Source organism: Perca fluviatilis, chromosome 2 (assembly GCF_010015445.1).
Source record: "Perca fluviatilis chromosome 2, GENO_Pfluv_1.0, whole genome shotgun sequence".
NCBI classification, from domain to species: Eukaryota; Metazoa; Chordata; class Actinopteri; order Perciformes; family Percidae; genus Perca; species Perca fluviatilis.
In genome coordinates this window covers 9,637,798-9,652,797 of record NC_053113.1, presented here as the reverse complement: position 1 = coordinate 9,652,797, position 15,000 = coordinate 9,637,798, and the positions used below count along the sequence as shown (strand labels likewise).

Sequence of the window (15,000 nt, the reverse complement as noted above, 5' to 3'; positions counted from 1 at the left end):
GGAGTATTTACAGTTTTTACAGTTTGGAGAGGAAGTGGAAGAGTCTTTCCCGTTCTACAGAAACATGACTTTGCATTTTTTTTGCATTTTTTGCATGCAAGAATAGTGATTGGTTCAACTGTCGGCCAATCCCAGGCTCTGAAACAACATACTGTAGACGTAGCAGCTGAGTCGGAGCTACGTTAGCCTCCGTTAGCCTCCGCTCTGCCGTTTCAGGGCTTTTGGCCACTTCGGTTTCATGTCACATGGCTCTGGGGACTTCCTGTTTCCTGTCACATGGGTCTGGGGACTTCCTGTTTGCTGAGCAGGACTTCCAGTAGGCGGAGCTTAGCTTTCAGCTGCTTGTAGTCCTGGTACTCCTCCTTCATCGGAGAACGGTCCTCCTTCTGGAAGACCCTGGGCAGACACAACAAGACTCAGCTAATGCTACGGAGGGGGGGGTGTGTGTGTGTCTGTGTGTGTGTGTCTGTGTGTGTGTGTGTGTCTGTGTGTTTGTATAGGTGTGTCTGTCTGTGTATGTCTCTGTGTGTGTGTGTGTGTGTGTGTGTCTGTGTGTGTGTGTGTCTGTGTGTGTGTGTGTGTGTGTGTGTGTGTCTGTCTGTCTGTGTATGTTTGTGTTTCTGTGTGTGTGTGTCTGTCTGTGTGTATTGTGTGTGTTGTTTCTGTGTGTCTGTCTGTATGTGTGTGTGTGTGTGTGTCTGTGTGTTTGTATAGTGTGTCTTCTCTGTGTGGGTGTGTGTGTGTGTGTCTGTGTGTGTGCTGGTTGTGTGTGTGTGTGTGTGTGTGTGTGTCTGTCTATCCTAGTCTGTGTGTGTGTGTGTCTGTGTGTGTGTGTGTGTGTGTGTGTGTGTCTGTGTGTTGTTCTGTGTGTGTGTGTGTGTGTGGGTGTTTTGTTCTGTGTGTGTGTGTGTGTCTGTCTCTGTGTGTGTGTGTGTGTATCTGTCTGTCTGTCCTAGTCTGTGTGTGTGTCTGTCTCTGTGTGTGTGTGTCTGTCTCTGTATGTGTGTGTGTGTCTGTCTGTGAGTGTGTGTGTCTGTCTCTGTGTGTGAGTGTGTGTCTGTCTGTCCTAGTCTGTGTGTGTGTGTCTGTCTCTGTGTGTGTGTGTGTGTCTGTCTGTGTGTGTGTCTGTCTCTGTGTGTGTGTGTGTCTGTCTTGTCCTAGTCTGTTTTGTGTGTGTGTGTGTCTGTGTGTGTGTGTGTGTGTGTGTGTGTGTGTGTGTGTGTCTGTCTGTCCTAGTCTGTGTGTGTGTGTGTCTGTCCTAGTCTGTGTGTGTGTTTCTCGTTCTTCTCGTATAAAACTGTGAACAACATAATCAGGAAATCAAAAAAAATTATTTTTTTGCGTTGTCATCATCATCATATAAGCAAATATATTACATTATTATTTAGTTTATTTGCTTATGTGATTTTTCCAGCGTTTGTCGCAGCAGAAACCTTAACCACAGGGGTAAAGCTGATGCATTACTACAGATTAGACTCCCCAGCAGGTACAATCAGCTCCACCTTGTTAAGCAGGGTGGCTTCTGGTAATACTCGTGTAAGTGTACTTTGAAAGCAGATCTTTGACTTCTAACAGAGGCCCTGTTTACACGTACATGGTTATTTTGATAAATGGAGATGTAAGGTAAGTGTAAGTGTTCTGTTCTGCCTTTGTTTGAATTTGAGTGCTCCGTTTCTGTTTGGCTTTTTTCTTTATGACCCTCCGCGGCCACCATAGGTCATATTCTCTTTTGTTTCCCAAAAGGTAAGCCATGTATCAGAGCACTGTAACATTGAAACGTTGATTTAAATCATAAAATAAGTTGTTTGGTGCAACAATTTTTGTATATTACAGCTGTTTGAAGTTGCATTGTGTAGATGGTTGAACAGAATATGTGGGCCGTGTGAGCCAATGTTTAAGAAGCCCACAGCTAATGCTAGTGGCTAGCTAAGTGTGTGTATGAGGCAAGCTAGCTTAATCCAGCATTTATGTTCTTCATGTTAAAGTGCCCATATTATGAAAAAAATCACTTCTTCTGGTGATTCTTCTACTGTGACGTCACAGTCCGAAATGAGCTGGCTAACCACAACCGTTAGCTCGTTAGCATGCTAACCGTTAGCATTAGCATGCTAATGCTAACGCTAGCATGCTACGTCGTTCTCAATAGCAAAAGCAAAGTGCTACAACACACACAAGTTCACCATAATCTACAAAAGAACTACTTCCATGTGCGCCCTTATTTAGAAGAAGTCTCCCAGCTGATCCTGCCTTGTAACTGACTGAAGTTGGAGAAACAGGCTTTCTTTTACTGTCTCTAGAGTTAGCTAGCTGACATGATCTACATCTGAGCTACTGAGCATGTGCGAGTGCAATCAAAGATAGTACAGAAGAAGAAGAAGAAGAAAAGAGGTCTCACTCTGTAGCTAAAACAGAAACCAGGTGAAAAGAGGATCTGCAGCAGTGAGAGAGAGCTGTGCAGTACAACAACAATATGGTGTTTTTTGAAAATTAAAACATGTAAACCTATTCTGGTACAACCTTAAAATACAGTTATGAACCTGAAAATGAGCAGAATATGGGCGCTTTAAGCAGACACATGGAGCTAGCTGAGTAACTAGTGCTTAATGCTAAGAGGGGCAGCTAAGGTTTATTTGATACTGTGGTTTATTATGGGCCAGATTGTTGTTCTTAACTGGTTGTGTGATATTCTCTCTTGTTTCCCAAAAGGCTCAATAAATGGGAGGAGTTTTGCTTGTCTCAACCACCATTTGGTCTCCTGTTTTCCTGTCCCTGCCACGCGCCCTGGTATCTCCAACGCCCTAAATAAACACAACGCAGAGGCAGACTTTTCTGGGGCCTGCGGCCTGCCTGATAGGGTTACAGAGACATGTCCCTTCATTTGTGCTCTTTGTTTACACGCAAACGGAGAATTCGCCTCCGAAATCGAGTCTTTCTAAAAACCTCCGGCCGGCAGACTGATCTCATGAAGTGGTGTATGTACGACACGCCAAGTCGTACGCCATTTTGGCGTGTTATCGAGACGCATACTCGCTTTTTAGCGTGTTTATCGACGCCGTTCGCCCTCCACTGACCTACATTACGAGTGAATTTTCGCCGTAGCGAGTAGCATAACGTCACGTTCTCGCAATAACACGCAACGTGGCGACGCCGGATAACACGCCACTTGGCTTAACGGAAAGTGGCGTGCACGTTTACGCAAAGTCACGATGTCACGTTGCGGCCAGAATGGAGATTTTTTTGAAATCTTCGTTCGCAGGTATGTATGTAAACGGAGACAAACGGAGGTTCAGGCAGCCGAGAGAAGAGAGAGGAAGCGAGTCGTTGCTGTTGTCGCTATTTTCTGGATTCTGATTGGCTGACGCGGGCTTGAGCTTCTCGTTTACACCGCCACCTACAGGTCTGGCGTGTTCTCGTCGGCATCGACGGCATTATATATACACAAAGGTACGTGTAAACGAACACTTTTCTGAAAACTGACAGCTGTGCACGATGTTATTTTTGAAAACGGAGAGGGTGAAATGTCTGTTTATGAAAATGGCCGACCATGTGTAAACGTAGCGTGAAATCTTTCCAAAAAAACTGCTCTCTCCCCTACAGTTTTCACTCTTCATACATCATGGTTGGTCACAATGTTGGAAATGTTGTGCCGGTCGCAGACATGCAACTATGGAGTCCACCGGACTTAAACTTTTGGCTCTCTTCATACCAACTGCAGATAGAAACTGTAACAAAAATGAAGCTGCAGTACTTCTTCAGACCGGTTGAGATTTTCCATTGTGTTTGTATGGGGAGAGAATGCTGAGAGCTAGAGGGTGAAGCTGCATTATGATTCTTTGAAAGTTTTCCAAACAAATTCCTGTCTCCCCTACAGTTTTCACTCTTCATACACCATAGTTGGTCAAAATGTTGGAAATGTTGTGCCGGTCGCAGACATGCAACTATGGAGTCCACCGGACTTAAACTTTTGGCTCTCTTCATACCAACTGCCGATAGAAATAACGAAAAGAAATATCTGAAAGGACGCAGATGGTTCCCTGTTTGTTACCTGCTCTGTGTCCCATATACTTGACACCACAAACATAAAAACCACAACAATGTGTTCGCCAGACCTTTATCTTTCTTGTGATGATAATATTATTGCCGTTTGGAGCCACGGATTTTGAATTACAGAACAAATTTAAGAGGTTATTTAAATTATTTAAATTAAATTATTATTTAATGGATGTTTGACCCATGGAAGACACTGTCTTCTCTTGACAGCATAGGCCTATATAGGGGACGTGTAAACAAACAAACGAACATGGCTTATTGTTGTTCTTATACTTTATTTTTTCTATACTGTATCTCTTTATTTAAAAGAGTGTTTTGTAAGCTGCTCAAATCTGCTGCTGGAAATCTAATTTCCTTGCGGGAGTCATCCCAAAAGGATCAATAAAGAGAAGTGTAAGTCTATGGCGGCGGTCTGGGCTTCCTGATTGGTCCGTGGGTCTCTCACCTTCCCGTCTGGCGGTGAAACTCGTCCTCGAACTCTCTCAGAGCTTTACGGCGCAGCTTCTTCTCCGCCCTCGTCTGGCGCAGACAGCGCAGCAGATCAGACCTGCAGGACGGAGACGAGACGCACAGTTAGTCAGGAGGCGGGAGCTCCTTCTCAGGGCTCTGATCTGATTGGTCCTCTGCTAATGGTTCTCCATAAACAACATGAAATCAATGAGAGGGTTAACTTCTCCTGCTCCAGATTGCCCACCGTGGTCAGAAAGAACACACACAGACAGACAGACAGACAGACACAGACACACACAGACAGACAGACAGACAGACACAGACACACACAGACACACACAGACACACACAGACAGACAGACAGACAGACACAGAGACAGAGACACACACACAGACAGACAGACACAGACAGACACACACAGAGACACACAGACACAGACAGACAGACAGACAGACACACACAGACACAGACAGACAGACACACACAGAGACACAGACAGACAGACACACACAGACAGACAGACACAGACAGACACACACAGAGACACACAGACACAGACAGACAGACAGACAGACACAGACACACACAGACACAGACACAGACAGACAGACACACACAGACAGACAGACAGACACACAGACACACACACACAGACAGAGACACACAGACAGACAGACAGACACAGAGACACACAGACAGACAGACAGACAGACACAGAGACACACAGACAGACAGACAGACAGACAGACACACACAGAGACACACAGAGACACACACACACAGACAGACAGACAGACACACAGACACACACAGACAGAGACACACAGACAGACAGACAGACACAGAGACACACAGACAGACAGACAGACAGACACAGAGACACAGAGAAAACACATTTCCTCGGTTACTCTGGGGGACTAAGACGTGAGGAAAGGAGGCAAGTGGAGGAGTCAAGGAGGCAGTTTCTACGACATGAGATCAGCGTCTACAGACCTGGAGGCTTCGTGCAGGTTGGCTGTTGTGAGAGCCGCAGGCGGACAGACGTTCTTCACTTCGGCTAACGGGGACACCAAGGCCGGCTCACTGTCCCGCTGCTGGCTGTCCCGCTGCTGGCTGTCCCGCTGCTGGCTGTCCCGCTGCTCGCCATCCTGCTGCTGGCTGTCCCGCTGCTCGCCATCCTGCTGCTGGCTGTCCCGCTGCTGGCTGTCCCGCTGCTGGCTGTCCCGCTGCTGGCTGTCCCGCTGCTCGCCATCCTGCTGCTGGCTGTCCCGCTGCTGGCTGTCCCGCTGCTGGCCGTCCTGCTGCTGGCCGTCCCGCTGCTGGCTGTCCCGCTGCTGGCTGTCCCGCTGCTGGCTGTCCCGCTGCTGGCTGTCCCGCTGCTCGCCATCCTGCTGCTGGCTGTCCCGCTGCTGGCCGTCCCGCTGCTCGCCCGTCCCGCTGCTGGCTGTCCCGCTGCTGGCTGTCCGCTGCTGGCTGTCCCGCTGCTGGCTGTCCCGCTGCTGGCTGTCCCGCTGCTGGCTGTCCCGCTGCTCGCCGTCCCGCTGCTGGCTGTCCCGCTGCTGGCTGTCCCGCTGCTGGCTGTCCCGCTGCTCGCCGTCCCGCTGCTGGCTGTCCCGCTGCTGGCTGTCCCGCTGCTCGCCGTCCCGCTGCTCGCCGTCCCGCGGCTGGCTGTCCCGCTCGACGCCCCTCTCGCTGGACGCTGTGCGGGGGGGAGGGGGGGCAGTGGCGGGCAGGGAGTCTTCATCAGAACCGTCCTCTTCCTCCTGAGACACAAACAGTCGCTACATCAGAAACTCTGCAGTCCTCACAGCTAGTTTCACCGATCTAAAGTCACATTATTGTAGCGTAGCAAAGACTTCGAAAGACAGAATATTTTAAAAGAAAAAGTTGAGTATTTTAAAGTCAGAATATGTGTGTCTGTGTGTGTGTGTGTGTGTGTGTCTGTGTGTGTGTGTCTGTGTGTGTGTGTGTGTGTCTGTGTGTGTGTGTGTGTGTCTGTGTGTGTGTGTGTGTGTTGTGTGTGTGTGCGCGCGTATCTTACTATGGTGGTGATAGTCGGGCTGGCACACAGTAAACGTTTGATCAGCTGGTATCTGTCATAGAGCGGCTTCACCACGTTCTTCTGTTTCACTCCCTGAGAGACAGGCAGACAGACAGACAGACAGGCAGACAGAGAGAGAGGGAGACAGACAGACAGACAGACAGACAGACAGAGGATTGGTTACTTCTAGTTTCTTTATATTTTCACAGGATCTACTCATTACTTTTGTTCAACAATCTTTCTTCTCTTCACATCAGTACTGTGTAAGGAGCTTGCTGAGTGTGTTTGGCTCACCGCTCGGCCGTGCAGACTCTCAAAGTAGAGCAGACATTTCTGCAGAGTGATCTTCTCCAGCACCAGCTGAGCCTGAGTCATCTCCTGCAAGAGGTAAACATGACGCTCAACTTCTCCTCCAACTTCTCCTCCAATGGGTGTCTCTGTGTGTGTGTGTCTGTGTGTGTGTGTGTGTCTGTGTGTATGTCGTTCTACTCGTATAAAATTGTGAATAACAATATGTGTGTCTGTGTCCAGAGCTGCACCCCTGACAGCGTCACACTAACTCAAATATGTCTGTGTTCGCTGCTGGCTGGCTCGGCAATATGGCGCCTGTTGCTGTTGTGAATGTATATTGACATTTAAAAGTCTAGATCCAGAATAACAAGACAACCCCACTAGGTCTGACGGCCGACCCCCGGCTCGGTGAGTCAGGGCCTTCAGAGTAAACTAAAACGGGCAGAACATTAACAGTTTGGTGTAATGGTGCGTTCAGGGACCTTGGTGTCGTCTGGCAGACCCAGAGCCTGTTTCTTCTCTCTCAGACGTCTGAATAGAGACTCCACCGTTTCCTCCAGAGACGGATGCTGGTCCATCGGCGACCTGCAACACACAGACAGACAGACAGACAGACAGACAGACAGACAGACAGACAGACAGACAGACAGACAGACAGACACACACATATACAGAGACACAGACACAAGCAGGCACACACACACACTCTTTAGGTTGCTTTGGCCACTACAAGCCATCTGGGCTACTACGACTTGGAGTGAAGCTGAATGTCTGAAATGTTTATCCATTAAAGTTACTTTTAGCTACTAATATAGTGGTCCATTTCTGTGTGAAAGGGCCGTACACACCTCGCATAGGACAGTCTATTTATGTTTCTTATTTGAATGTTAGTAGAGCAGATCTCTACGCTGCTCTCTGTCCGCTGTTTCTCTAGTGTTGGAGCTGACATTACGTTATAACGGAGCCGGCCTGTTACCGTTACCGTGGTGTGTAGCGGTTTACCTGCAGCTGTTCTCTGGTCCGTCCGGCTCATCGGACTCAAACACCGACTGTCTGAGTCTCATCTCTGCAGAAACACACATGCTAAATATTAAACTTCTGTCTCTACTTCTACTACAGGTTAAACTTCTGTCTCTACTTCTACTACAGGTTAAACTTCTGTCTCTACTTCTACTACAGGTTAAACTTCTGTCTCTACTTCTACTACAGGTTAAACCTCTGTCTCTAATACTACAGGTTAAACCTCAGTCTCTACTTCTACTACAGGTTAAACTTCTGTCTCTACTACTACAGGTTAAACCTCTGTCTCTAATACTACAGGTTAAACTTCTGTCTCTACTACTACTACAGGTTAAACTTCTGTCTCTACTTCTACTACAGGTTAAACTTCTGTCTCTAATACTACAGGTTAAACCTCTGTCTCTAATACTACAGGTTAAACCTCTGTCTCTACTTCTACTACAGGTTAAACTTCTGTCTCTACTTCTACTACAGGTTAAACCTCTGTCTCTACTTCTACTACAGGTTAAACTTCTGTCTCTACTTCTACTAGAGGTTAAACTTCTGCCTCTACTTCTACTACAGGTTAAACTTCTGTCTCTACTACTACTAGAGGTTAAACTTCTGTCTCTACTACTACTAGAGGTTAAACTTCTGTCTCTACTTCTACTAGAGGTTAAACTTCTGTCTCTACTACTACTACAGGTTAAACTTCTGTCTCTACTACTACTAGAGGTTAAACTTCTGTCTCTACTTCTACTAGAGGTTAAACTTCTGCCTCTACTTCTACTACAGGTTAAACTTCTGTCTCTACTTCTACTACAGGTTAAACTTCTGTCTCTACTTCTACTAGAGGTTAAACTTCTGCCTCTACTTCTACTACAGGTTAAACTTCTGTCTCTACTACTACTAGAGGTTAAACTTCTGTCTCTACTACTACTACAGGTTAAACTTCTGTCTCTACTTCTACTACAGGTTAAACTTCTGTCTCTACTTCTACTAGAGGTTAAACTTCTGCCTCTACTTCTACTACAGGTTAAACTTCTGTCTCTACTTCTACTAGAGGTTAAACTTCTGCCTCTACTTCTACTACAGGTTAAACTTCTGTCTCTACTTCTACTACAGGTTAAACTTCTGTCTCTACTTCTACTAGAGGTTAAACTTCTGCCTCTACTTCTACTAGAGGTTAAACTTCTGTCTCTACTTCTACTAGAGGTTAAACTTCTGTCTCTACTTCTACTACAGGTTAAACCTCTGTTTCTACTACTACAGGTTAAACTTCTGTCTCTACTTCTACTAGAGGTTAAACTTCTGTCTCTACTTCTACTACAGGTTAAACCTCTGTTTCTACTACTACAGGTTAAACTTCTGTCTCTACTTCTACTAGAGGTTAAACTTCTGTCTCTACTTCTACTACAGGTTAAACCTCTGTCTCTACTTCTACTAGAGGTTAAACTTCTGTCTCTACTTCTACTACAGGTTAAACCTCTGTCTCTACTTCTACTACAGGTTAAACTTCTGTCTCTACTTCTACTACAGGTTAAACCTCTGTCTCTACTTCTACTACAGGTTAAACTTCTGTCTCTACTTCTACTACAGGTTAAACCTCTGTTTCTACTACTACAGGTTAAACTTCTGTCTCTACTTCTACTAGAGGTTAAACCTCTGTTTCTACTACTACAGGTTAAACTTCTGTCTCTACTACTACTACTACTACTACAGGTTAAACTTCTGTCTCTACTTCTACTACAGGTTAAACCTCTGTTTCTACTACTACAGGTTAAACTTCTGTCTCTACTACTACTACTACAGGTTAAACTTCTGTCTCTACTACTACTACTAAAGCTTAAACCTCTGTCTCTACTTCTACTACAGGTTAAACTTCTGTCTCTACTTCTACTACAGGTTAAACTTCTGTCTCTACTTCTACTACAGGTTAAACTTCTGTCTCTACTACTACAGGTTAAACTTCTGTCTCTACTACTACAGGTTAAACTTCTGTCTCTACTACTACTACTACAGGTTAAACTTCTGTCTCTACTACTACTACTACAGGTTAAACTTCTGTCTCTACTACTAAAGCTTAAACCTCTGTTTCTACTACTACAGGTTAAACTTCTGTTTCTACTACTACTACAGGTTAAACTTCTGTCTCTACTACTACTACAGGTTATTACAGGTTAAACTTCTGTTTCTACTACTACTACTACAGGTTAAACTTCTGTTTCTACTACTACTACTACAGGTTAAACTTCTGTCTCTACTACTACTACAGGTTACTACAGGTTAAACGTCTGTTTCTACTACTACTACAGGTTAAACCTCTGTCTCTACTACTACTGCAGGTTACTACAGGTTAAACTTCTGTTTCTACTACTACTACTACTACAGGTTAAACTTCTGTTTCTACTACTACTACAGGTTAAACCTCTGTCTCTACTACTACTACAGGTTACTACAGGTTAAACTTCTGTCTCTACTACTACTACAGTTTAAACATCTGTCTCTACTACTACTGCAGGTTACTACAGGTTAAACTTCTGTTTCTACTACTACTAAAGGTTAAACTTCTGTTTCTACTACTACTACAGGTTACTACAGGTTAAACTTCTGTCTCTACCTCTACTACAGGTTAGACTTCTGTCTCTACTTCTACTACAGGTTAAACTTCTGTCTCTACTACTACTAAGGGTTAAACCTCTGTCTCTACTTCTACTAGAGGTTAAACTTCTGTCTCTACTACTACTACAGGTTAAACTTCTGTCTGTACTTCTACTACAGGTTAAACCTCTGTCTCTACTTCTACTACAGGTTAAACCTCTGTCTCTACTTCTACTAGAGGTTAAACTTCTGTCTCTACTTCTACTACAGGTTAAACCTCTGTCTCTACTTCTACTACAGGTTAAACCTCTGTCTCTACTTCTACTACAGGTTAAACTTCTGTCTCTACTACTACTACAGGTTAAACTTCTGTCTGTACTTCTACTACAGGTTAAACCTCTGTCTCTACTTCTACTAGAGGTTAAACCTCTGTCTCTACTACTACTACTACAGGTTAAACTTCTGTCTGTACTTCTACTACAGGTTAAACTTCTGTCTCTACTTCTACTACAGGTTAAACTTCTGTCTCTACTTCTACTAGAGGTTAAACTTCTGTCTCTACTTCTACTAGAGGTTAAACCTCTGTCTCTACTTCTACTACAGGTTAAACCTCTGTCTCTACTTCTACTAGAGGTTAAACTTCTGTCTCTACTTCTACTACAGGTTAAACCTCTGTCTCTACTTCTACTACAGGTTAAACCTCTGTCTCTACTTCTACTAGAGGTTAAACTTCTGTCTCTACTTCTACTACAGGTTAAACCTCTGTCTCTACTTCTACTACAGGTTAAACCTCTGTCTCTACTACTACTACAGGTTAAACTTCTGTCTCTACTTCTACTAGAGGTTAAACTTCTGTCTCTACTTCTACTACAGGTTTCTGCAGATATTCATTCATTACTTCTCATGTATATTTACTACATTATGGTTCATTTATTCAGCAATTACTGTCGACAACAAACACACATTATGCATACATTATTTCTGTGTGTCTCTGTCTGTGTGTGTCTGTCTGGTGTGTGTGTATGTGTCTGTGTGTTTCTCTTTGTGTGTCTGTGTGTGTCTGTCTGGTGTGTGCGTATGTGGCTGTGTCTGTGTGTGTGTGTGTGTGTGTATGTTTGTGTGCGAGTCTGGCGTGTGCGTATGTGTTTCCTCTGCAGCTTCGACAGAGCATTTAAAGCAGAAACATGAACTTTCCAGTGTGAGTGAGTTTGATCTTCTGACCTTTGAGCTGTTGCGTGTGTGTGTGTGTGTGTGTGTGTGTGTGTGTGTGTGTGTGTGTGTGTGTGTGTGTGTGTGTGTGTGTGTGTGTGTGTGTGTGTGAGACCTTCTGACCTTTGAGCTGTTTGCGAGCCTTGGCCAGGTCCCCCATGACTCGGACCATCTCTGGGTTGGAGTATTTATCGTTGTGGGACGGCTAGGACACAGAAAACACAACGTCTTTAGAGAACAGCCCACTCCAAACACTCAACATTTTAAAATCAGCAACTCAAACTAGTTCATATTAACAATAATAATAATAATGTAATGTAATGTAATGTAATGCAATGTAATGCAATGTAATGTAATCTAATGTAATGTAATGCAATGTAATCTAATATAATGTAATGTAATGTAATCTAATGCAATGTAATTTAATGTAATGTAATGCAATGAAATCTAATGTAATGTAATGTAAACTAATGTAATGTAATCTAATGTAATCCAATGTAATGTAATCTAATGTAATCCAATGTAATGTAAACAAATGTAATGTAATGTAATCTAATGTAAACTAATGTAATCTAATGTAAACTAATGTAATGTAATCCAATGTAATGTAATGTAACCTAATGTAAACTAATGTAATCCAATGTAATGCAATCTAATGTAATATAACCTAATTTAATCTAATGTAACCTAATGTAATGTAAACTAATGTAATGTAATCTAATGTAATGTAAACTAATGTAATGTAATCTAATGTAAACTAATGTAATGTAATCAATGTAATCTAATGTAATGTAATCTAATGTAATTTAACCTAATGTAATGTAATCTAATGTAATTTAACCTAATGTAATCTAATGTAATGTAACCTAATGTAATCTAATCTAATGTAATCTAATTTAACCTAATGTAATGTAATCTAATGTAATTTAACCTAATCTAATGTAATCTAATGTAACCTAATGTAATCTAATCTAATGTAATGTAATCTAATGTAACCTAATGTAATGTAATCTAATGTAACCTAATGTAATGTAATCTAATGTAATGTAATCTAATGTAATGTAACCTAATGTAATCTAATGTAATGTAACCTAATATAATGTAATCTAATGTAACCTAATGTAATCTAATGTAATGTAACCTAATGTAATGTAATCTAATGTAAAGTAACCTAATGTAATCTAATGTAATGTAATTAATGTAATGTAATGGACAATTCCGCTTCCAACCTGTAGGGGGACCGAAGCGGGAAAAGTCACCTAGTGTTGTTTTAATAAGTGACAAAAATGTCCACAAATAAAAAGTGACAAAACCATCGTGAAAAGCAACAAAAGGGTCAAAAAGACGAGTTAGTTTAAAGCCAGTAAAACTCACAGTAATACTGAAAGGAAAACTCAAAGTAATACTCAAAGTAAAACTCACAGTAATACTGAAAGGAAAACTCAAAGTAATACTCAAAGTAAAACTCACAGTAATACTGAAAGTAAAACTTAAAGTAAAACTCAAAGTAATACTCAATGTAAAACTCAAAGTAAAACTGAAAGAAGGTCTACAGGGAGACCACACCTGGTAGTTCATCTCGTGTTCAAACTGGTCCTCGAACCGGCGGACCTTCTTCTTCAGGGCCTGGATGTGTCTGGTGAGGGACTGGATGGAGGGGGGGCACGCCTGGTCCTCCGAGCCCTCGGCCCGGTCCGGACCCCGACACCTGCAGACAAACGGAGACAGAAGAAGAAGAAGAAGAAGAAGAAGAAGAAGAAGAAGAAGAAGTGAAGAATGTTCTCATTGTGAATTATTGCTTTATGCCGATGACACTGTCATCTATACCTCTGATCGGAATTTGCTGCAAGTTCAAAAAAACTCTTCAACCTGACTTTGATGAAGTACAACAGTGGCTGTTCACTAATAAACTCCTGTTGAACATGAAGAAGTCCTTCTGTATGGTGTTTTCAACGATACATATCAAACATACATAACATACAAATCGCCGTTGTGCTTCATGTTTTGAAATAAAGTTTTTAGATGGGTCCCTTATGCAGATTGTGGAGGAATTTAAATATTTGGGCCTCTGGCTCGATTCCAACCTTACTTTTAAGATACACATCGATAACATTATCAAGAAAGTATATGGATGTCTTAATACTTTGTACAGATCAATTAACCGTTTTTCAACTCCAGTCAGAAATAAAATTATTTCTCAACTGGTATTACCAATTATTGATTATGCAGACATAGTTTATACTAATACCTTTGAATCCGATCTCAAACCCCTTAATGTTGTATTTAATTCGCTTTGCAGATTTATATTAAATTGTCCTTTTAAAACTCATCACTGTTTTATGTATGATTCACTACACTGGTTGCAACTTAAACAACGAAGAGATTACCATTGGATTCTGTTTATTTTTAAATGTGTTTATTCTAATTGTCCTGCATACCTTAAACAGCATTTAATACCCTATTGCTCAACATACTCACTTAGACATCTCCAATGTCCAACAGTTTTTACGGTACCAAGGTTATTTTCTGTAGCTGACTGGAGAACCTAGCACTGACTGGAGAACCCAGTACTGACTGGAGAACCTAGCACTGACTGGAGAACCTAGCACTGACTGGAGAACCCAGTACCGACTGGAGAACCTAGCACTGACTGGAGAACCCAGTACTGACTGGAGAACCTAGCACTGACTGGAGAACCTAGCACTGACTGGAGAACCCAGTACTGACTGGAGAACCTAGTACTGACTGGAGAACCTAGTACTGACTGGAGAACCTATCACTGACCGGAGAACCTAGTAACCTAGCACTGACTGGAGAACCTATCACTGACCGGAGAACCTAGTAACCTAGCACTGACTGGAGAACCTAGCACTGACTGGAGAACCTAGTAACCTAGCACTGACTGGAGAACCTAGCACTGACCGGAGAACCTAGTAACTTAGCACTGACTGGAGAACCCAGTACTGACTGGAGAACCTAGCACTGACTGGAGAACCTAGCACTGACTGGAGAACCTATCACTGACCGGAGAACCTAGTAACCTAGCACTGACTGGAGAACCTATCACTGACCGGAGAACCTAGTAACCTAGCACTGACTGGAGAACCTAGCACTGACTGGAGAACCTAGTAACCTAGCACTGACTGGAGAACCTAGCACTGACTGGAGAACCTAGTACTGACTGGAGAACCTAGTACTGACTGGAGAACCTAGCACTGACTGGAGAACCTAGCACTGACTGGAGAACCTAGTACTCACTGGAGAACCTAGCACTGACTGGAGAACCTAGTACTGACTGGAGAACCTAGTACTGACTGGAGAACCTAGTACTGACTGGAGAACCTAGCACTGACTGGAG

General features: G+C 43.2%; 1 protein-coding gene across 1 annotated transcript in view; it reads right to left on the bottom strand.

The window, feature by feature from the left end:
• Positions 1–15,000, bottom strand: part of LOC120551159 (protein FAM13C-like) — an 18,558-nt gene that overhangs the window by 34 nt on the left and 3,524 nt on the right. Inside the window, 9 exon segments of the mRNA XM_039788367.1 lie at positions 1–396; positions 4,496–4,597; positions 5,495–6,264; positions 6,543–6,635; positions 6,837–6,920; positions 7,316–7,418; positions 7,836–7,899; positions 11,766–11,847; positions 13,209–13,350. The exon segment at positions 1–396 is cut by the window's left edge and continues 34 nt beyond it. Coding sequence (XP_039644301.1) covers positions 273–396; positions 4,496–4,597; positions 5,495–6,264; positions 6,543–6,635; positions 6,837–6,920; positions 7,316–7,418; positions 7,836–7,899; positions 11,766–11,847; positions 13,209–13,350 — 1,564 coding nt within the window. The 3' untranslated portion in view covers positions 1–272.